The sequence below is a fragment of the Pygocentrus nattereri genome, chromosome 28 (genome assembly GCF_015220715.1).
Source record: "Pygocentrus nattereri isolate fPygNat1 chromosome 28, fPygNat1.pri, whole genome shotgun sequence".
Lineage (NCBI taxonomy): Eukaryota > Metazoa > Chordata > Actinopteri > Characiformes > Serrasalmidae > Pygocentrus > Pygocentrus nattereri.
The window spans coordinates 25,123,934-25,148,066 of record NC_051238.1 but is presented as its reverse complement, the minus strand read 5'-3'; the positions used below and the strand labels follow the sequence as shown (position 1 = coordinate 25,148,066).

Sequence of the window (24,133 nt, the reverse complement as noted above, 5' to 3'; positions counted from 1 at the left end):
GCTTACGCTTTAAATGACTAAAATAAATTGAGCTACCGGCGATATTTAAATGCCATTGTAACACTCAACACTGCTAGAGGCTCACTCTGTACAGTAGTGACATGTAGCGTTACATGTTACTACGTTGACGTGTAGTGGCAATCAGAAGGTGGTCTCGGAAAGCGCAGCGCAGTGATTAGGAGTTATATTTAGCAGCCAGCGCACTGCGTCGTATAAACTCAGACCACCATGCGTTTGTGAAAATAGTAATGTAAAAGTTGACAAATAGAAATAAAAGTTTTACATTTTTCTTTGTTATTCATTTTAGATCCAAGGCTGAGTTGGACCAGGAAGCCATAATCAGTGGGAATTTGGCCACAGAGGCCAACCTCATAGTGCTGGACCTGCTGGAGATCATTGTGCAGGTAATCCAGGAGACAAAGGTTCTTTTGAATTCTGCCTTGCCATTTGGGACATTTGGCATGTACTTATGATTTTAGAAAGTTCAACTGAATAACTAAAAGAATGAAATAAAAGAAGGTAGTAATCGAAAGTGTGTGTGTTTGTGTGTTTTTGTGTGTTTTTGTGTGTGTTTTTGTGTGTGTGTGTGTTCCCAGGCTGTGCCACTTGCTGACTGTAAGGATAACGCTATTGGAGGAGTTCTGAGAGTTCTCCTGCACTCCTTAACGTGTAACCAGAGCACCACTTATTTATCTCACTGCTTCAGCACCATCCGGGCGCTCATTGTGAAGGTACAGAGCAACAGTTTTCAATTGTTTTCTTCTTGAAAACATTTCTGTGTATTTAAAGTTGTTCCATTAGACAACTGCCATAGCAGCCCATGCTATTCTCATTTTTCTCTTAATATTCATGTTTGTCTGCATTGTAACATGTAAGCGATGTAACTGATGATATCTGCTAAAAACCAGTGTAATGCAATGTGAAGACCTCACTGACCAGGATTTGTTTTCATACAGAAATGAAGATTTTCATATATTGTTATGAGTTAAAAAAGACAGAAGCAGTTGGATAGTTTGAACTTCTTGTATGTCATTGGTCTGGTTTGTAGTGTTAACTGTGATGTGTTGTAGTTTGGGGACGTGTTGTTTGAGGAGGAGGCTGAGCAGTGTGCTGATCTCTGCCAAAAAGTGCTTCACTACTGCAACAGCTGTGTGGACAGCAACCGGAGCCAAGCCTGCGCTACACTCTACCTCATCATGAGATACAGCTATAGCTCAGCCAGCGTAAGACACCACACACATTGCGCTACACTCAGTGACGGCAGGTCATAATATTGAATGGGAAGCTAAAAACTAGTTGCACCTTAATGTTTACGTGTTGGTGTGTACCATCACCTTATTAGGCTAATAGAACAATCACACTATACTTATCAACTGCAACATGAACAGAACATGACAAGTTCAAATGTTTGTTAAAGGGTCTGTACATCAGCAATATGCAAAGTAAAGTACCTCTTACCTAAATGGCTATTGCAAGCAGTTATAAACCTCAAATGTCTGTGTTACAAGTTCTAAATGTCAGTTTACAGCAGCTGTAGTACGTCTGGTAGCTTGGCACTAACATAATACTGCAAATCCCATAAGGGCTCTAATAGAAATGACCATAATTGCAGGAATGGAAATCGTATAAATACATTTTTTGTTAACATAGAACAAAATGATTCTGCTTTAAGCATTGACAGGTAATGGTATGCTTACGAAGTGACTGCATTTGATGTGACTGTAGAAATAAAGTGAAAAAAAAAGCTTAAGTCTTATGACCTTTTGGTGTCGCCCACAAAAGTCCTAAATAATCAGCTTCTAGCCATTTGTTAACTGCAGGTAAAACAACGTGGGTGCCAAAAATCAGTGGTCAGAACCGTGACTATTAGAGTTAGGCCTTTGATTCGGGCCGTAAATGTCCGCTACAGTAAAGCTCATTTCTGCTAGTGCCCCTATGGAATTGCAATAATGTGTTAGCTCTAGGTTAACGGTGATTCACTTTAATATGTTTTGACTATTTTAAAATAAATACAGACATTTGGAGCTATTAAAATCACCCTGTAGCAGTTTTAGCAGTGACTCCTTGGCACAGACTCACTGTTGTTTTCTATTTCTAACATCTGACTGAAACATATTGGTCAGGTTACCACTCATAGATGCAGTCAGTGACATATTCAGGACTTACAGATGACTTAGAAAGACATTTATTCTCAGCAATTGCAAATCGAAATGTGATTGGTCTTCAGTAAAGTCATGCAGACGTGTAAGTGTGGTTTAGGATACAGTGTGACCGACTGTGAGCTGTAGAAATGAAAACAATTTCACCCCTACAGTCATTTCAGACACCGGGGTGGGTATTCATAAAGCAGGACTGATCTTGGTTCAGTCCTCCATATTCATTGCAGTCATTGTACAAATACTGGTTCTATAAGCATTCTTAGTCCTGAGCTGGTTTGTGAATACAGACCCCTTTGTCTAAAGTGACTGGCCACAGTTTTGTTCATTGTTAGAGTTCACAGTGAGTCATATTGTGACCTAAACCACATCAACAAGTCTGCGTGACCTTACTGAAGACCTAGTTGAGTGTCTACACAGAGATATAAATCATCTCTTAAAACCTCTGGAAAGACAGGTGTACGTGTCGACAGGTCTTCTGAAGCTCTGAAAAAAACCGGAGGCTACACATGCTTTATCCAGGCAACCCTGTTAAACGTATAGGGATAGTCTTCATAGGCACTTTTATAGAGACCTACAGGGGACACTAGAAGCTTTGTTCTTCCCTCTGCAGTGTGCTGCGGGATTAGGCAGTTTGAAAATGAGGATACACTGCTTTGTCGTTCCCATTTGGAGCCAAAGTAACGAGACTGATGAAGCAAAATGCAAGATTTCATTAGCTTGTGCAAGAAAGTGCTGAACAAACTGAAAACCAATAAATATATATGTGATTTTAATGAGCTTATGTCGCCGAGTTTCGCCTTTGAAAGTCAGCCATGAGCTGTGGACAAATCATTGAGTGTTCTTCTTTTCCGCTGAAGTCACAAGAATCGAACGCATTTCACCAAATCTGTCAAATCTGTCTCGACAAACGATCAACTTTTGGAAATCAGTATAATAGGACGTGCGCAGTAGGGTAGCTGGCAGCCCTGTAGGGTTCTAAGGGTTAAACTTTAAAGAAAGAGAGGGCTTAAGCTGGCAAACACACACACACCTGCACCACAGTCTACTTCACCACATGATTTGACTAGAGCTAAGCCAACATAAGATATACACACACCTGCACTACACTCCACCTAATCATGAGATCTCAGCAAGCACAAGACACTCACATGCACATATACTTGTAATACACTTGACCTCATCATGAGATATGACTATAACTATAGCATAGCTCAGCTAATCGCAAACACACCCACCGGCACACGTAAATCCCCTGTCAGGAATTTCCAAAACAGCGTCACAGCCTGCCAAGCACTTATCCCCAAGTTTACTAACAGAGGTTACTCAAGATGGAACGACGTTGGAGTTTCCGCAAATATAGTATCATTAGAAGCAGTACAGCCAATGTCTAGGATTATTTACAGAACTCTATCAGATGCAGCTCGGCTGCAACAAGCAATACCACAACCAGACAAAAGGAAAGCAACCGAGCAGTTGCTTGGCTGTCACAGTGCATGACAAAAGCTTATCATTATAATCATTTGCAATTGTAATATCCACAACTTTCTGCTCCACTGCTACTCAGCAACACTGAGAAATAACACTTTGAAAACCTCCTTTGCTGCAAAACCAGCCTGCTGGATGCAGTGGCTTCTAATTGGAGCTTCAAAAAAGCTGTCACACAAACATGGCCTGCATTTGCATACACGCCTCACGTATTCCACTAATGACGTCATGTTTGGGAGAGGGTCTGTATGTCTGAGTTTGGTCTCTCTAGAGTGTACTGCTGGATGGACTATTTCCTCTATTCACTTTGTTTGCCCCCCTCTCCACCCAAACACACACACACACACACACACACACACACACACACACATCAGCCCAGCCCACCAGATGGCCATGTTGTTTGCTTTCTCATTCATCTTTAATGGGGAAAGGGTGGATTTCTCCCGCTCTCTGTTTGCCCGATTGTTTGGTTTGCTCTGGCAGTCGTCTCCATTGTCATTAGTATAACCTTTGAATGAGTCATGTCGATTTCCCTTCTGAGAGGACTGGCTTGTTTTTTTCCTCCTCCATGCAGTTTTTTTTTATGTCCTCCCAGCTCTATTGTCCCACCCTAGACAGCATACTAACACCATAGAATCGGGTTATAAGACAAACATCGGATAAATCACCTCTCCGATATTGATGCTGCGCCATTCTTCACACCGAAACCGGCCTCAACATGAGAGACGACGGTGTCTCAAGATGCCCCACACATACGGTCAATTTAACATAATGGTGCCATTGAAATGATCCATTGGCAATTATGTCCGAGTTAATGGGGGGATCATTTTGCAGTTTCCTGATGCTAAGCAAGACGGATGGCGCATTTGCAGCCTTTGGCTGGGTCTGCCCCAGAATCAATGAGCTGAGGCTGTGACAGCATGGCCAAATGCGCTTGGCACTGTGCCATGTTTCATTCTCAGCCCTATCACCTGCAAAAAGGCAAAATGACATCGAACAACCCCCGAGGCTAACCCAGATAAGGACCTACAGAGAGAGGCTGTGCCTGAGATAGAGGGTGTTTTCCAAGTGTGTTTAATTAGACTTGAGGCCAGCTATGGTCTGTTCACCATGGAAAACTGTGGATCATGCTGTGATAGGGCTATCAGTACACCAGGATTTACTGAGGATCATGCTGCACTACCTCAGCCGAAACTGATATATATATATATATATATATATATATATATATATATATATATATATATATATATATATATTTTTTTTTTTTTTTAAATAGTGATTTTATCATTTAAATACATGCATAGTTCACTGAGTATTCAAGTAACACTGCTCATCCCTATTTGTGAGACATTTATCATATATATGAGCTTGCTGGCAATAGTGGGTGGAGGTTAGGGATCCAGCCTCGTGACCGGAAGGTCACCGGTTTGATCCCCAGAGCCGACAGCAAATGACTGAGGTGTCCTTGAGCAAGACTCCTAACCCCCATCTGGGCGCTGCGGATTGGGCTGCCCACCGCTCCGGGCAAGTGTGCTCACTGCCCCCTAGTGTGTATGTGCTCACTAGTGTGTATGTGGTGTTTCACTTCACGGACGGGTTAAATGCAGAGGTGGAATTTCCCCGTTGTGGGACTAATAAGGGTCTCTTAATCTTAATCTTAATATATTATGAATCACTATATATAGTATACAACAACACACTGAACATTTAACTATTAACATTGCTGTAAAGTTTTGCTGATATTTAAGATTAAGTGAGTTGCTACAATAAAATGCAAGCGCCAGAATTTGAGTGCATTTCTAAGGACGCATTGCTAAAACATGACTATTGACAAAGAAGCGCAGCTGTAAGTGGGTTAACTAGCCTAGCTGGCGGTAGATGCAACCAAAAACATTAAAAAGATATTTAATTGTTCTAAATATTATTTCAAGAAACATTTTTGCATCTTATCTGAAGAAGAAACTTCTCTAGTGCCTAGTGCCACTAGTGCCTCAGCCACTACACTAGTTAAGTCTAGTGTTAGCTTTAACTCTTTATCTCATTCAAGGCAGCCTTTTTTACTGAAACACAAAGATTTCTTTTGTCTTTCAGCTGCTAAATTTAGTATTTGTTAGATTTTAAAGATTTTTTTTTTAAATTTGGATGTTTTGCTTGCTGGCACCAGTGCCAAAAAAATCCCAAATTATCATGTTTATGATGCAGTTAGAACAACAGAATTGTGGTTCCATGATTTAATTGTAGCAGCGACACAGCTTTGTGTTACACTGTCACAGAAGTACAGATATAAGTACAGTTATAAAACTCCACATGCTGAATTTGACCTGTTTTAACTTTAGGTAGTGTTCAGTGTCACAGAATATCATAGTACATATACACTAGTAAGACTTTATTCACTGTACCAGCTGCATTTTGTTTTGCTCTTTGGGCAGAATTTCTCAAGAGTGAAGATGCAGGTGACTATGTCGTTGGCATCTCTGGTGGGCAAGTCCTCAGATGTGCGTGAGGAGTACCTGCGGAGATCTTTCCGGACCATTCTAGCCTATGCAGAAGAAGACACAGAGATGCAGTCCACACAGCTCCCTTCACAGGTAATTCCCTACAGCTAAAGCAATACAACATTTAATGCTATTCATAAGCCTCAAATCAAATGAAATCCTCACCGTCTAGACGGCTGAGTCAATCGATATCCTAGCAAGAATGCAGCCAGTGAAATTATGGTCTGACCTGTTTTGATAAAATGCCATACCATGTCAGAAATACCTCAGAATGTTCTCACCGTGTGGTGTTGTTTTACAGCCACCGAATGAATCATTTTCAATATTTGGAATGCATTAAATCTAGTAAACAGACTTCACAGCAATTTCTCAATCAGTTTGAATTTATACGGTGAACACTTCCAGTTCTGCATTCTGATGGACTGAGCAATGTTCATTGTTCACAGTGCTCACAGCTGAATTCTGAACCAGTGCTCCACATTATCAGAAACCATTGTGCTATGAAGAAACGTTGGATGGTTGTGTTGCTTGGCAGCCAAGACCTGCTGATAATGAACTACATTGCTTGACAGAAGAATTGTTTACTATGATTATTTCTAATAATAATGAGGCCGACCTTAATTAAACTACAACACATTTCATCAGCAAAAAAAAAAAAAAAGTTCATTTTAATGCATGTAAAATTTTTAAAATTAGTAAATTCTTTAGTTGAATACAGAAATCAGACAAAAGGGAGCGATTTGAGTTCTCATTTGGATGTACAGAATATTACAGTCTTATAAGTTGCTGTTTGGGCCAGCCCTAAATAATATATCATTTCTTGAAAATTAGGATATTTTCTAATATCATTGAATTTATTCGTCTATTAAAAGCAATGTGTGTGTCCCAGTGATTTTATTAACGTTAAAGGGGGTTTTAAGCAGTCCACTTTGTGTCTCGTGGCTTATTATCTCCTATTCTGTTCCATGTTGCTCACAGGTAGATGAGCTCCTGAGGAACCTAAACAGCATCCTCTCAGATACAGTAAAAATGAAGGAGTTCCAGGAAGACCCTGAGATGCTTATGGACCTTATGTATAGGTAGTACATACATGCACATACAAAAAAAGCACAATTTCTCACTCACTCAGTCACAGCTACCAACCTCCCCCATGACTAAGTGTCAGTCTCCATCCCCTGCCTCTGGGCTCCTAATGCTGTGGTTTCCTCCTCTGCTTCCCATTTGCCTGTGGTTTCTGCTGTTTGTCTACTGTTTTTGGACTTACCATGGAAACCATGTGGCTGCGTTTTAGCCCTGTGATCTGGTTCTCAGTGTGCAGAGGCTGCATGTAAATCTACAGAAGCACACGTGCCCTTGATTTCAGGATGTTGAAATTGGGATTTTGCAGCCTAATTGCTGTATCACAGTGAGCTGAACCCCGCATTTGTGTGTGTGTGTGTGTGGCAGGATTGCCAAGGGCTACCAGACGTCGCCCGATCTGCGGCTGACCTGGCTCCAGAACATGGCAGAAAAACACAACAGCAGAAAGTGCTTCACAGAGTCAGCCATGTGCCTGGTGCACGCCGCCGCCCTGGTAGCGGAATACCTCAGCATGCTGGAGGACCACAAGTACCTGCCTGTGGGCAGCGTCACATTCCAAGTGAGTGATGCATACAGGTAGAGTGCCAAAATATGCACTCTTTTTACTCCTTTTCAGGTTCAAAATAAGATGTTAGATAACTGGAATGTGGAAACAAGTACTCACAGTGACTCATTCAGTGACTCAAAGTCCAAGTCAGCAACTCGCAGCAACTGAAAGGCTCATTTTATACAGTAAAACAGACATTTTCACACCTCAGTGCTACAGGTGAACCCATATAAATAAGGTCTTTACTTTGTCTTTGTGTGGAGTAAGTGTGGATTAAATGTGTGTAACTCAAAGGATGATATCAAGGATAATTAGACAAGGGTAATAAGGAATTTCTACCATACAAGTGTCCACTTTTTTGCCGCCCTAGCCAGAGGAGGGAGCTGTGCTGTCATGCAGTCAGAAATGACTGACTGAAGTCAGAGACCACTCTTTCAATACCATTTCCAGTGAAGACAGCTATTAAAATGAGTGTAATATCCAAATCTACCAATATTTTATATTCCCATATATTTACTTTTGTACACTCTACTGCCACTTTACCTTTTATCCTCCTAATCTTAAAACCTAATCTTAAAAGCTCGTCCCAATCCCCAACCCAAGGAGTCCTTGATATTATGTTCCTTTCAAAGACACTAACATTCACCCAAGCAACTACCCAAACACACCTCAGCTGCCATGCAAATTTCTTTCTTATGTGCATCTAAAATAACTAAAGGAGATATTTCTGAGGAGATAATATATAACATCATCCACTTGCATAAAGAAAAGAAATAAGTGAAAAAACAGGACTGAAAAACATTTAAACACCAAGAAAACGGGACTCTTAACAATCATGCAAGACACTGTCACCATCAGATAAACAGCTCTTAAAGCTTTCATCTTTGAGAGGAGGAGAAAATCAAGCTCCACTCTTGCTTCAGATCCACAGGTGCTTTTTACGGTGAGAAGACAGCTCAACACTGAGTCTGCAAGGTTGTGTTGCTGTCAAAAAGCCATTATTGAGAAAAAGAAATAGATAAAAAAGGCAACAAAATTAAAGTGGAACATCAAAGCTGGACGTCTGAGATGTGGAGTAAGGTTTTATGCATTGATGAGTCTATTTTTGAGATCTTCAAAGTAACAGGATGCAGTATGTACTCCTCCACCATGATCTAGGATTCTTCCATCAGGCATGGTGGACGATCAGTGAAAGTTTGTGGAGGTATAACAACATCTGGAATTATTTATTTTTGATTAAACGCATCATGAATGCTGATAAGTGCAGACAAAGGGCCCATATCGTGGAAAACAAATGAAGGTACACCAGCACACTGCTGTGACGGGTGGGAAAGGGTGGTCTTTTTGCAGTATTTTTTGTGCAGTACTGTACATATTATTTTTATAGCCGTTCCCAAATAATTCATAGTACTTACTGGATGATAAAGTCGTAATAACTGAATTATAAGCTTAGACTTCAAAAAGTCTTTGTGCTTTGAGTTCAGACATGATAGTTTAGTAACACAGTGTTATTAGCAGACTTGTATTTTTAATCTTACAACCATTCGCATAATAAGCCACAGAGGTAAACAGGTTAATTTTCCCTTCACAGAACATCTCTTCTAATGTGCTGGAAGAGTCTGCAGTGTCGGACGATATTTTGTCCCCAGATGAGGATGGAGTCTGCTCAGGACGCTACTTCACAGAGAACGGCCTGGTGGGTCTTCTTGAGCAGGCCGCAGAACTCTTCAGCAATGTAAGTTAAACATGCAGATCTCACATGTGGGCAAAAGTATATTGCGAACCTGTAGAGATGGTCAATATGACATTTCGATTCAGTGTTATTGTGATAATTTACATCACATTATGTCACAAAGTACTTTTCTGAGCATACTGTGGATATCGTCAGTACAGGCCACTGTTTAACAGCATTTAGCACTTGGTGAAAAATCATTGTATTTCTAGTTTTGTAGCTTTTTGGTTTGTTGTAAACCTATCAAACCTCGGGAAAATACAATATCATTATATAGCGTATCTTAAAATTGTGAGTCTCGGAAAGTGTTGAGATGTTATATCATATCGCCTACCTCACGGGAATTGTATGCCGTACTATTGTACAACAGAAACCACATAGACATGTTGGCTGGTAACACATTGGGGTTAGAGAAAAAATGGTGTAACCTTATTTTATTCTTAATGTTGCCTGATGCACTACGTTCTTTGCCGTTGTTCACCAACAGGCTGGTTTATATGAGGCAGTGAACGAAGTGTATAAGATCATCATTCCCATACTGGAGGCCCACAGAGACTTTCGTAAACTGTCCACCACTCACGACAACTTGAAAAGAGCCTTTGACAACATTGTTCAGAAGGTAAACCAGAGAGCAGATGGTGCTCCTATAGACTTTTGGCTTGGGTCAACATAACATAGTTTCATGAGGTAGAGGCTATGATTTGAATTATCCACAGAGTTGAACCAGACGTTTTCTGGCTTATTTCAGGGCCATAAGAGAATGTTTGGAACGTATTTCCGTGTGGCCTTTTTTGGCTCTAAGTTTGGGGATCTGGATGAAGTGGAATTCATTTATAAAGAGCCAGGAATCACGCATCTGCCTGAGATCTCACACAGACTAGAGGTAAGCTATTTGAATGTACAGGTCTAGTGCTACAGAGTTTAGAACAGCAGGTAGCACAAAAAAGCATCAGTCAGTGAACTTCTACAGAGCTAAACTTACACTACAGACCTTGAGCATGGGGGTAAGCTGTGATTTTTAAAGTATCCGACATATTTTACAATATAATCAAATTGCCAGCAACAAACACAATTCAGAAGTGGTGTAAAGCAGCTCACCACTGGATTCTGAAGCAATGGAAACGTTGTCTCGAGTGATGAATCGAACTTTACTACCTGGCAGTCTGATAAATGAATCTGGACTTTGTAGATGCCAGGAGAACTGTCATCGTGTGAAGAGTAGAGTTTGGTGGAGGAGGCTGTTTTTCAGCCCCTCCAGTGAAGGGTAATGTTAACACTACAGCTTACAAAGACATTTTAGACAATTACACACTTCCAACTGTGTGGCAACAGTTTGAGGAAGGCTTTTTCTTATTCCCTCATGACTGCCCGTGTGCACAAAGCGAAGAGCATAAAGACAGTTGAGTCCTGCCCTCAACTCCACTGTAAACAGACTGCATGATCGTGTGGAAAGTCTTCCCAAAGCAGTGGATTCTGTTATAGCTGCAAAGGGAGGCTAACTCTGGAATGGGATGTCCAACAGGCTCATATATATGGGATGATCAAGTGTCCACATACTTTTGGACATATAGTATATTTCATCTCTTGGAAAAAATACAATTTTCATGTTAAATTTTTAAAAGTTACTGTTGCTTCCAAACCTTTGAGTGTAGTGTAGAGGTATATCAGCAGATCTCATTCAATATTTGTTTTTTGTGTGCATAAATCTGCAAATAACCATGTATGTCTTGTTTCTGAAGAATTTCTACAGCCAGTGTTTGGGGGATGGGGTTCTGGAGATGATAAAGGATTCCACACCTGTAGACAGAAACAAACTGAATCCCAACAAGGTACTTAACACCAGGCGTAATGCTAATTTCAGCATCAGGACAATCAAGAGCTAATCAGAGTTTCATCAACTGCAAAGCCTCCTCTTACTATATAAACAAACAAAGCACTTATTTAGCTGATACTATGCTTGATTGTTAAATGGCACTTAAGTGCTAGTGAAGATTTTTTTTTTTCTTAAAGTTTCCTCATTTATATGCAGCTGATTTATGTTTTGGATTCAGGCTTATATTCAGATCACTTATGTGGAGCCCTACTTTGATGATTACGAGATGAAAGACCGCATGACCAACTTTGAGAAGAACTTCAACCTGCGGCGTTTCATGTACACCACCCCGTTCACAAAGAGTGGACGGCCTCGAGGAGAGCTGAACGAGCAATACAAGAGAAAGACGATCTTGACCACCAAGCATGCCTTCCCTTATGTGAAGACGCGGATCAACGTCATTCAGAAAGATCAGGTGAAGAATTTTCATGTAGATATCAGCAACGTCTACTTACAGCTTGGCACTGGACTTTAACCCTAAGAAGTTCAGAGCTCTTGGCATTTTCCTGTGCACCCAGTTTACATTATGCAATTATTTAAATGTACTTGTCTAAATATAATTGTTTAATTAGTTATGCAGGTACAAAATGAATTGCATTTGCGTTCAAACTGTGGGACGAACAGGGTTGGGCCTGTATTTTTGACAATTTTTCTGTTTATTTCAGCATCAACTAATGAGAAAATATGGCAAACGTACAAAACAACTGTGCACAACGACTTTTAATCAAATTTAAATAGCTCCATTTCTACTCACAGACACGTAGAATGAGGTGCTGCATAGATGTAAAGTTTAGAATCAAGGGTTAAGCAGCACTTTTGCTACACTTAATAAAGCCAAAAGTGGTGGGAGTGCAGATTTATCACTTACAAGTGATTGAGGGGCTACTAGAAACAGGGCTGACTCAAGCCTTAGTATGTAATAAGGATGTGATTTTTAGGGGTTAACAGAGAAGGTTTTTAACTGCTATGGTAAAACTAGTTAACCACAGCTTTGTTAGGCTTTGTGAAGCTGAAGCTGAACCTGCCTCGTTACACAGACGACAAATCCATTACTTCTTGTTGTCCATCTACAAGACGAAACAAGTAGCGTAGAATTTGAGAATAAAATGCTCCAAAAAATGAACCTGGGCTTTGTTTAGTATAGATGGCTTAGTTGTAATGGCATGTTAAAACTAACCCCACTGTGTGGAGGCTGTACTTTAGCCTGGCTATCTCTCACTGTGAGTTGGTTACATGTTTCCAGCCGGTGCTTCTTAATCTGACGTATGTACACAATTAGAAAACCCTTTGAATAAAAAACTTAATTTTAACGTCTTCAGGGTGAACCTTGAGAAATGTTGATGCTTAAGGAGTATGTTAAACTAGAAATCTGTTTAACTACAGAAAATAGTTATAGTAACTACCTTGTGTTAAGTTGTGCCATATTCTCCCCTACATGTTGTTTGTTAAGGATAAAGACCGTAGTAAATGTACCTGAGCACTTACCTGTGTTGTTCTTCTGTTTTGCTACTTCAGATTGACCTCACCCCAATTGAGGTGGCTATCGAGGACATGCAGAAGAAAACCCGCGAACTGGCCATCGCCACGCACAAAGAGAAGCCTGACCCTAAAATGCTGCAGATGGTTTTGCAGGGATCTGTAACAGCTACAGTCAACCAGGTCTGCCCACCTCACCTGCTCTTTTTACACACTCACTCACTCATTCACTACTGTTTCGCATGACTGAGAACTTTCCATCTCCTCAGGAAATCTCTCCGTTTTAGTCTCAGGAAAAGCTTGCGGTAATCTAAGCACAGCGTATTATAGTGATGTAAGCCACATAAGTCAGTCTGAAAGGATTTAAAGTGATATTCCCCTTTTCTGGGGGCCACGCAGGCCTGCGCAGTAACAGTTTACAACACCAATCATGAGAAGTTTACTGTTGCGAATGTCTCCAAAATCCTGAGGAGATGGCTGTGGTTACGTGATAAATGCCAGTTGGAGGGACAACATAGGAAGCGTACAGCAATCCCTCCACTGCTTGGCTCCGCAGCCACATCACTCAGACAAAGACCTATTCATGATCTTTCCCTTATGTGTTGACTTTACCTTGTGGCCTCAAATGCACGAAGCATTCATTTTCTCCTTCAGCACCGAGAGTGAGAGAGAGAGAGACCTCTTTATTTCCATCTTCTCTCTCTCTTCAGGGACCGCTGGAGGTGGCCCAGGTCTTCTTGAATGAAATCCCAGCAGACCCTAAACTCTACCGTCATCACAACAAGCTGCGGCTGTGTTTCAAAGAGTTCATCCTACGGTGAGTGTGGCATTTGAGATAAGAAAGAGATACGAACAACCAGCATTTTTTGCAGGTCAATGATTTTTTTTCCAATTGCCTAGTGCTTTCTCAACTCGGTGTCTACTCAGTTCAAAGGAAAATCCCAAAAATATCATGTAAAATAGTCGGTTTGCGTTTGCACCAAGAATAGAAATAAAGAGGTGCCATTATTTTTCCTCTTAAATATTTCTGAAGATGGCTAAAAATCATCTAGAGGAGACTACAGAGGTCCATTTCTATTCTTTCCATTTCTTTTCCACTTGCAGAGGAGCAGGCTGGCCAAGGCTTAATGCATTTTGACTGCATTTGATTTGCATTACGATTATGTTTAAACTAAAGCTCTAAATAAATGAGGCTCCGAACGTGGCCTTTTTTTTTTCTCAGGACATATGGAACGTTTGAGGGAATGTTTCAGTTCAGGTCCTGAAGGTTGCTTTCATTTAGGAAAAGTGTGCGTCAGAGCCTTGATTGCTACCAGAATACTGACAAATATTTACTGTAATTTGAAAAATGTTTATTTTCTTCCATAATCCATTCAGTCTGGCATGCCTCTTATAAGCTACATTATCCAGTGGATGTCATGGCCTCTTTATACACTGGAGAGAAAGAGTCATATACTTCAGAGTGGAGATGGTCGATCTGATGATGTGATACCATTATTGTAATAAATAACATCACACGTGGCTCTGTTACTGCCCTGTTGCGGCTCTACAGCAGAGTTAGATCTGTAGCTAAACATAAAACAATCATCCTTTGCAGTAATGATTGATTGAAGTGGGTGCACAGACTGCTGGTCATAACACAGATGGGAATTCCGCCTAGCTAGGTAGATGACGAAAAAGGCAAAGAGAAAGATTTAAGACGAACATTAATAATTTGGAGAAAAATAGACTCATTTGCACTGATAAGTACTCAGTTGGTTTCCTGATACGTTTAATCTACAATGAGACACTAAAAAATCATGAAGCTGGAGTCAGATTCGAAGACTCATTCGAATTTTCCTGTTCCACCTTAAATGGTACAGCAGTTACATTCTGGCACCTCAGGCGCAATTTAAGGTGGAACAGAACAATTTAAACAAGAAACTGGCAAATGAGAAACGAGTGCAGCCTTGTAAAAAAATCAAACGTTGAGAGAAATTTTAGAAACGATTCAATTTTTGTGGAAAATTTTCTTGCCAGACGCAAGAAAAGCGGCTATAGCTGAGCTAAAGTTTAAAGCAGAGTCTGCGTTTTGGTTTATATTATATTGTCAGTCTGTAGTGCGTTATTTACAGCCAAGATGGTAAAACGGCCAGAAACTATTGTGGCTCCCCAAGGTGGTTCGATTTTTGCTGAATGGCTCTACTTAACATTTGGCTTGCCAACCCCTGAAATAGACTGATCAACAGCTTGGTTAAGTAAAAAAGGTTTAGAAGAGACCCCCAAATAATGTACCTAAAGCCCACTACACAGTGGGCTGCGCACTACACAGTTTGTAAAATTAATAGGTGTAACGTGCTGACGGAAAAACAGATGCTTGCGGAAAAAACAACCAACCGAAGTAAAAAGGGGCAAAACACAAAGCGTAGTCAGAGTCCAGGCAGAAAGTCGAAACACAGATCAAAACTCCGAGCAGAAGCACTAAAGGGGAAGCCAAACAATCAGAATCAGAAAAGAGAAAGCTCAGTAGTTTCTGGGAAACAATACCTCACACTGAGACTGACAAAAGCCCGGGCTTTTCTACTCTAGGCTACCTGTCCTCTGAATAAACACACAGGTGGAAACACTTAAAACTTAATAGGAACACATGCTAGAGTCTATAGTCACATGGGAATCCACTGAATTCTGGGTAACGTTGTCTTCTCCATGGTTGGTGTCCGAGCGCGGATGTTCCATCACATGATCTCCCAGAGTATTCTGGGAGTTGGAGTCCGTATCCTTCATAGAATGAGCCAAATGCATGACAATAGGTGTGAGCTCATACAGTGTACTCAAATAAAATCAGTTTTCTGTGGAATAGTATACGGCCATATACATACAGTTCACTGTGTAAACATGGGCCTGTAATTCTGTCACATTCAGGTCTGTTTCTGTTTTATTAGACTGACAAGTCTGAGAAACTAGTGGATGGTGGAGTACAGGTTTATGTGAAATTTAGTTGTTGCATGCAAAGTGTACATACAATAAATATCACCACATGTGAAAGCGAGACAGCCATCACAGCTGTAATCTTGAATCGTCATCCGTTTCTGTGACTCATTAACATACACTCACTGGCCACTTTATTAGGTACCTTGCTAGTAAAAGGCTGGACCCCCCTTTTGCCTTCAGAGCTGTCTTAATTCTTCGTGTCAGACTTTCAACAAGGTGTTGGAAACGTTCCTCAGAGATTCTGGTTGGTTATTTGAGTTCCTGTTGTCTTTCTATCATCTGGAACCAGTCTGCCCATTCTCCTCTGACCTCTCACATCAACAAGGCATTTTCGTCCACACAACTGACCGCTCACTGGATGTTTCCTCTTTTTCGGACCGTTCTCTGTAAACCCTAGAGATGGTTGAGCGTGAAAATCCCAGCAGATCAGCAGTTTCTGAAATACTCAGACCAGCCCGTCTGGCACCAACAACCACGCCACGTTCAAAGCCCCTTAAATCCCCTTTCTTCCCCGTTCTGATGCTCGGTCTGCACTTCAGCAAGTCGTCTTAACCACCTCTACATGCCTGAATGCAGTGAGCTGCGGCCGTGTGATTGGCTGATCAGCTGTTTGTGTTAACCAGCAACTGAACAGGTACCTGTACCTAATAAAGTGGCCTGTGAGTGTATGCTCAAGCATGCAACACAATAATCGAAACACAAAGATGCATAAGCAAAGAGACATTTCGACCTCGCTCTCATCTTGCAGAACACCACCTGACACTCTCCCTCTCACACTGCTTTAGTGGTGTTTGTAATGTATTTAACAGTGTGTGAGAAACTCTGTAGCTGTTTACCGTTCAAATGTAAAAACCTTTGTGATTCTATATGGAGTCATTTGTCTAATTACTAGAGGAATGTACCTCAGTAATGGAAATCAGAACTGGACAAACTGCTGTTGTTGCTAATGATTTTACACACGTTCTTTGCAGTTATCACAGAATTGATACTGTTTGGAAGTTGTAAATATAAGAGCTTACTTTGCCACATAGGACAAATCCTATTTGATTTGTAAAATGGAGCGCACCTCACACTGAACCTCTGTCCTTCCCAGAAATAGTCTTTTTGTTGTGATTGAGCTGCAGAGAGATTCTCACATAATGAGTTTCAGCTACGAAATGACAACGACAAATGGCAAATCTTCTCTTTATTACGTGACTTCAACAAAGCTTGAACTGTATATTGCTGGGAAATATCATTCTGTTCTGCAGTGAGAGCTGCTTTTGCTACAAACTGGCAAGCTGACTTAAAATGGTAAAGTTAACGCCTTGAAGTTCTGCTCTATATTTGGTAATCATTATAAAGCTAATCAAGCATTTGCTGAAGTTCAACAACAGCTCCTCCATCTCTGCGGCCCCACTGGACAAGTCTCCTCGCCGTTTTGCTCTCTACTGCCTCTATTTGGCTTTTTGGCTGAATCGTTTGGTCAGTTACATCACAGACCATCTCCCACAACAGGTGCAGATTTTCAGTTTTAATGAATCAAACGTCTGAAAATATCCAAAGCCTCTGATCTCTCCAGAGCCACACCTGAAGGCTAAAGATAGACTGGTTTCACACTGAAAGATCATCCGCATTGACAGTTGCTTCTAGCTGAGCGCCCAAACTAGAAAGGCGCGTTTGATTCTCAAAATTTTGGCGGTGGAGGAGGCGAGTTGGGGTTAAAATGTGGCTAAAGAGTGCGCACGTTAGACAGTAGAGCAAAGAAAAGATGCACACAGGCTTTTAAAATCTCACGTCTTAATATTATCAAGTCACACAAACGAAGCTGAAACTGGAACACAAACAACAGAGCAAAAGCACAAACTGTGGACAAACTGGCTCACTTGAAATCGTATAGTCAGTGTCTTCACACACATATATATATATAATGTGTGTGTGTGTGTGTGTGTGTGTGTGTCTGTAAACATAAATACAGTACAAAAAACTAGATTTCTCCTTGATGCTGCCAGCAATGACATGCATTTCCATCACCAGCACATTTGGTTTCATTTAATGAAGCATTGATTAACCAAAACAGATGTAGAATGATAAAATAATTTCAAATGATAAATTCTTACTTTCCAGATAACTAGCTTTTTAAAACCAATCTCAGGGGCCTAAAGCTTTTGCATCGTACTGTATATCGCATGTCATGAAAATATCTTCAGGGCTCAGTCTTGGCAGTATCACCCGCTCCACCTCAGAGTCATAGTTCTAATCAAGCACTAGTGCCCTCCATATACAGCACAGCAGCTGTGTTCATTAGAACGTAAAGGATCTTAGATAAGCAGTCAAACTCAACATTTATTATTGCACACAACTGATCTTCTTATGAGGCCCGAACAAATGTAGTCTGTGTTCAGGTTTATGTGTCATTACTTTTGAACTGTATGCCATTTATTGAAATGTGTGGCCTTCAAATGCGCAGACCCTTATAAAAACACACGAGTAAAACCATTAGGATGGCAATAAATCTGCTGTCACTATTTCAGAATGTCTTTGTTCTGACTTGTTCCAGATTTGGACGTAATGTGTGTATGTTTCTCATAGTTGGCCCAGTGTGTTAATGCTTTTGTGGCTTTTTCCTTGGCCGTCCTTCATTTTATGGCCACGGCTCTGAAAAGGCTTCCAGTAACAGAAATACCAGAGAAAACATATAAGGCTTTTAAATCATGATGGCTTTCAGTCATATTCAGTTCCCCTGCAGTTCCTACAGCATAAGATGGCTCATTTCCTCAGCCCAGCATATGTGGTTCACTGTAACTGCGTTTGTGCTGTAGGTGTGGGGAGGCAGTGGAGAAGAACAAGGCCCTGATCACACCTGACCAGAAGGAATACCAGCAGGAGCTGAAGAAGAACTATAACAAGCTGAGGGAGAATCTCAGGCCCATGTTGGAGAGAAAAATCCCTGAACTGTACAAGCCCATCGTCAAACCTCGCTTGGAGAACAGGTACTACATCTGCTCACTTGTTCACTGTGTAGCAAAGCAGCAAAAGACAAGTCTGGCTGAAAATCTGGTTTTCTTCTCATGCTAAATGTAGCTGATTAGTTCAGACGTCTGTTATCTGAAGTAGAGCTGATCGTTTTTATATCAAAATCACAAAGTACAAATTATATCTGTACAAACAAAATTATATCTGGAATTATTATTGAAGTTTAAAGTGGATAAAACTAACCCAAGCTTGTGAAAAGGCAGTCTGGCAAATAATATTCAGCTTTCAATATGAAAAAATGGATCTTCTTCACAAAAAAGGCCTGGAGCGTAGTTTACAGTAAATAGTCACATTTACATTTACGGCATTTGGCTGGCGCTCTTATCCAGAGCGACTTACAATTTGACCATTTTACACAGGGAGGCCGAGGTGGTGTTAGGAGTCTTGCCCAAGGATCATTATTGGTATAGTGTAGGGGGCTTGCTCTGGTGGGGGATTGAACCCCAGTCTACAGTGTGGAAGACAGAGGTGTTACCCACTACACTAACCAACCACTGTGCAGCTGCAATATTGGTCCCCTAATGGCTCAGCCCAAATCTGAAACCTGCTTCTTTAGTTTTGCTCTGGAGCTATAAGGGTCATATAGCTAACAGGTAGTGCAAGCTTACAACCATAACAAGCATTATACCAACTGGCCACATAAAATCATTACATGCATGCATCAAACGGAGCTGTTGAGTTATCTGTGAAGATAGACAAATATAAACAGAATTCAGGCTTCAAGACGTGGACTACAGTCTGATACAGTGAAAGAAACCAAACAAACCTGACTGCTTGAGATTACTTAACAACACGGTTTGAGGGAAGTGGGTGATGACTGTGTTTTTAGCCCCAGTTTCCCTAACGGAGACAGATTTTTTTTCAGCAAGGCACCCAGTTGTACACCCACGTGATGACTGCTCGTGTGTTTTGAACAGCTCAGTTTAGTTTTCCAGTCTGAGAGCTGTTTGAAAGCAGGTTTGACATTCTCAGCAATGAGTCCTTTAATCTGTGTCATTTCAGTTTAATGTTGTTTCAATGTATTATGGTGCTTTTCTTCATAACAAGCAGAAAAATCACTAATAGTATGCTGATGTCTTAGCAGCTTGCAGCTACATTTCCCGTTCGTAAATGATGCAGCAGTTTCTGGCGCCTCAGGCATCAGAACTGCTGCGCCGTTTAAGGTGGAACGGGAAGATTCAAACAAGAAGCTGGCAAATAGCTGACTCCAGCTTCAAGTCACGGAAGATTTATGGCTGGGAGATAATATATAATTACCACATCTCCCCTCTTTGAAGGCATAAGATTCATTAAATTTTACTAGGCCCAGCTTTGAGGTTGACGAACCCTCCTCTGCTGTCACTGCAGGCTGGCACGGTCGCCTACAGAGCACCACTAGTAGCCTGTTAAAGAAGTAAAGTTCTTTTTTATTTGAGGGTCGTTTCCATTTCGTATGGGAAGATTTCAACCAAACTCAGATCGAAGAGGCAAGATGACACTTCAAAACAAGGGGTAGGGATAAAAATAAGAAATGGGATTGGGCCAAAATCTATGAAAGCAATAGCAACACTAAGGAGCTGTTGCCAGTGAGAGTGCTAGAAAACTCAAGGAAGTTAAGTGATACTTTTTTGATCCCACAACCGGGAAAATTCCACCTCCGCATTTAACCCATCCTTGAAGTGAAACACCACATACACACTAGTGAACACACACACTAGGGGGCAGTGAGCACACTGGAGCCCTATCCACGGCGCCCGGGGAGCAGTTGGGTGCCCTGGGGATCGAACCGGCAACCTTCCGGTCACAGGGCCAGATCCCTAACCTCCAGCCCACGACTGCCCCAAGGGGCGAGCAACTAAAACAGACATGGTGAAGGTGTTATTAGAGAAAAAAATGACATACATTGAGATTCTGAAAGTCACGTTCGGTCGGCTAGATATTAGGCATGTAGTTTGCACAGCCCTGATTGGTGCTTCCATTACTTTTCAGCTACATAAAGACTTTTATCTTAAAAAACTAAAGAAGCACCAAACCTCTTGGCTTATTGACAGTATTAGAGATGAGAGGAAATCAGATTTTTTGCCAGACTGTTTCTTTAAGGGTGTGCCAAGCCTACAGTGGTGATGCTCGCACAGAAAACAGGTCTGTTCTCACTAAGCCTGTAGAGCGGAGGACTGCTTTCTGTGAAATGGATTCATTGCTGTAGTAAAGGAGTAAAGTCACTGATCTGATTTAACCAGTGTGACTAGGCACGTCATTGTGCCCGGATGTTGTAGTGTAGAACGGTCCTTCATCTAAAAATTCAACATCACCAAAGCTCCTTTTCAAGGAGTCGTTGTACTAGTTACTCTTTCGCCGCCCTTTGAAAGCTTCTCCTCCTCCTTCCCGTCTTGTTTGGAACAGGGACTCCATCAAACGGCACAGTTTCCGCCGCACTCAGGAGGAGAGTTCATGATGTCATGAGAACGGGGTCTCCAGGGGACATCGGGAAGAGAACGTTCCGTCATTCAGAGAAGAGGAACGACGTTGTTTGGATGGCTGGAGCCGGGTTTCACGCACAGTATTAAAGATGCTAGATCATATCACATATGCTGTTATTTGAGGTCCAGTTCATCAAAGTGATACTGAACATAGATGATTCCAGGAATGTCCTTTTGTTTTATCTGTCTCTGTTCTTGTGTTCTCCGTTTGACAGCAGAATTTCTGGCTGTGATTTCAGCAGGTTGGTACTTTGGTAGCTGTTAAATGATAATAAGTATTGAACTATTTATTAACACATTCACCCACTGAGCTCTAATGGAAAGAGTGAGATGGGATATTGAGGACTTGCATCTGAGACCACATACGACGGTTTTGTTGTCCATAAAATAGAACGCGAAATCAACACGTTCCTTTTTTGTCTGTTTTAAAACATTGTCTTGATTGCTCTGTTGTAACAGCATTCCAAAAGGGAATATCAGGAAGTCATAATTGTCATCAACTACCAAACTACCAACTTGAAAATGTTTTCAAAAATAAATAAATAAATAAATAAATGAGGATTTTATGTACAAGTGTAAACTTTACATGGAACATTGAATTATTTTGCAGTGTTGCAAACTGTAATGTCTAAATGTTTTAACGTTTGAACCTGATGTCATCAAACACGAGTTATTCTCTGGATTTTGGCTGCAATAATAGAATATATATATATATTTTAACAGAGATATATGAAATAGATGTATATATGTTCTGCTTTATTTATAGAGAATTTTAGCTACGATGTGCTCACTGGTTTGATCAGCACTGGCTGTGATGTACCAGTAACAATGTGCTCATGATTAACTCTTATCAGAAAGAGGCAATAAGAATGATGAGAAAGTCAACATCAGTTAAAAAGATACCGCACGGTGGGTGGGCTTATCAAACGTTGATAAGGAACATTTTTCGTTTTGTTGTTTTATGTATTTCTAAGCTGATATTTTGTTCTGGACTGTTTTTATGTTGTTTTGTCAGTTTGTACTGTGCCAAATTATGAAAATCATTACCATTAGAATTAATCCCATAATATCAGGCCATAGCTGAACCGGCTGTTTTGGAAGAAGTATTTGGTTTAGTTATCAACCTCATGGCACCATTCGATCTGTTACACACCTTGCTGCTCTTTACAGTGTGAGAACTGTTCAGTTTTGAAAATTATTAGATTGTTTTCTGTTCCTGAGGTCTCAGTAAGAAGCACAGAAGTGGATATTGATCTATTTTTTATCAATGCCATGCAAATGAATCAAATAAACGTTTAATGGTAAAAGCTGTGTGGTCGCTTCCAGCAAACAACATCATTTACAAACTTCTTTTCATCACACTATATTGCACGTTTCAAATGATTGCTATTACGTGTCAGTGCCACAGAAGTATGATACATTTCCATATCCTACAACTTTTGTTATATTATGTGTCTCTGTGTGACTCTACATTCCCTTAATTACTACACCCTACATTCCCTTAATCACTACACTCTATATTCCCTTAATCACTACACTCTACATTCCCTTAATCACTACACTCTATATTCCCTTAATCACTACACTCTACATTCCCTTAATCACTACACTCTATATTCCCTTAATCACTACACTCTATATTCCCTTAATCACTACACCCTACATTCCCTTAATCACTACACCCTACATTCCCTTAATCACTACACTCTATATTCCCTTAATCACTACACCCTACATTCCCTTAATCACTACACTCTATATTCCCTTAATCACTACACTCTATATTCCCTTAATCACTACACCCTACATTCCCTTAATCACTACACCCTACATTCCCTTAATCACTACACTCTATATTCCCTTAATCACTACACCCTACATTCCCTTAATCACTACACTCTACATTCCCTTAATCACTACACTCTATATTCCCTTAATCACTACACCCTACATTCCCTTAATCACTACACTCTACATTCCCTTAATCACTACACTCTACATTCCCTTAATCACTACACCCTACATTCCCTTAATCACTACACCCTACATTCCCTTAATCACTACACTCTATATTCCCTTAATCACTACACCCTACATTCCCTTAATCACTACACCCTACATTCCCTTATTCACTACACCTTACATTCCCTTAATCACTACACCCTACATTCCCTTATTCACTACACCTTACATTCCCTTAATCACTACACTCTATATTCCCTTAATCACTATACCCCACATTCCCTTAATCACTACACCCTACATTCCCTTAATCACTACACCTTACATTCCCTTAATCACTACACTCTATATTCCCTTAATCACTATACCTCACATTCCCTTAATCACTACACCCTACATTCCCTTAATCACTACACCCTACATTCCCTTAATCACTACACCCAACATTCCCTTAATCACTACACATTCCCTTAATCACTACACCCTACATTCCCTTAATCACTATACATTCCCTTAATCACTACACTCTACATTCCCTTAATCACTATGCTCTACATTCCCTTAATCACTAAACTCTACATTCCCTTAATCACTACACTCTACATTCCCTTAATCACTACACTCTATATTCCCTTAATCACTATACCGCACATTCCCTTAATCACTACACCCTACATTCCCTTAATCACTACACCCTACATTCCCTTAATCACTATACATTCCCTTAATCACTACACTCTACATTCCCTTAATTACTACACTCTACATTCCCTTAATTACTACACTCTATATTCCCTTAATCACTACACTCTATATTCCCTTAATCACTACACCCTACATTCCCTTAATCACTACACCCTACATTCCCTTAATCACT

At 40.6% G+C, this 24,133-nt stretch overlaps 1 protein-coding gene across 2 annotated transcripts in view; it reads left to right on the top strand.

Moving 5' to 3' along the window:
* Nucleotides 1–22,601, top strand: part of dock8 (dedicator of cytokinesis 8) — a 95,124-nt gene extending 72,523 nt beyond the window's left edge. For both annotated transcript variants that reach the window (XM_017714766.2, XM_017714767.2), the window contains 15 exons: nt 308–404; nt 597–731; nt 1,071–1,223; nt 6,077–6,235; nt 7,121–7,221; nt 7,589–7,781; nt 9,361–9,504; nt 9,989–10,120; nt 10,250–10,384; nt 11,241–11,330; nt 11,553–11,789; nt 12,890–13,033; nt 13,561–13,667; nt 18,622–18,792; nt 21,218–22,601. In XM_017714766.2, the coding sequence (XP_017570255.1) occupies nt 308–404; nt 597–731; nt 1,071–1,223; nt 6,077–6,235; nt 7,121–7,221; nt 7,589–7,781; nt 9,361–9,504; nt 9,989–10,120; nt 10,250–10,384; nt 11,241–11,330; nt 11,553–11,789; nt 12,890–13,033; nt 13,561–13,667; nt 18,622–18,792; nt 21,218–21,269 (2,050 nt within the window). In that variant the 3' untranslated portion in view covers nt 21,270–22,601. The remainder of the gene's footprint in view (nt 1–307; nt 405–596; nt 732–1,070; nt 1,224–6,076; nt 6,236–7,120; nt 7,222–7,588; nt 7,782–9,360; nt 9,505–9,988; nt 10,121–10,249; nt 10,385–11,240; nt 11,331–11,552; nt 11,790–12,889; nt 13,034–13,560; nt 13,668–18,621; nt 18,793–21,217) is intronic.
* The last annotated feature ends 1,532 nt before the right edge of the window (nt 22,602–24,133 follow it).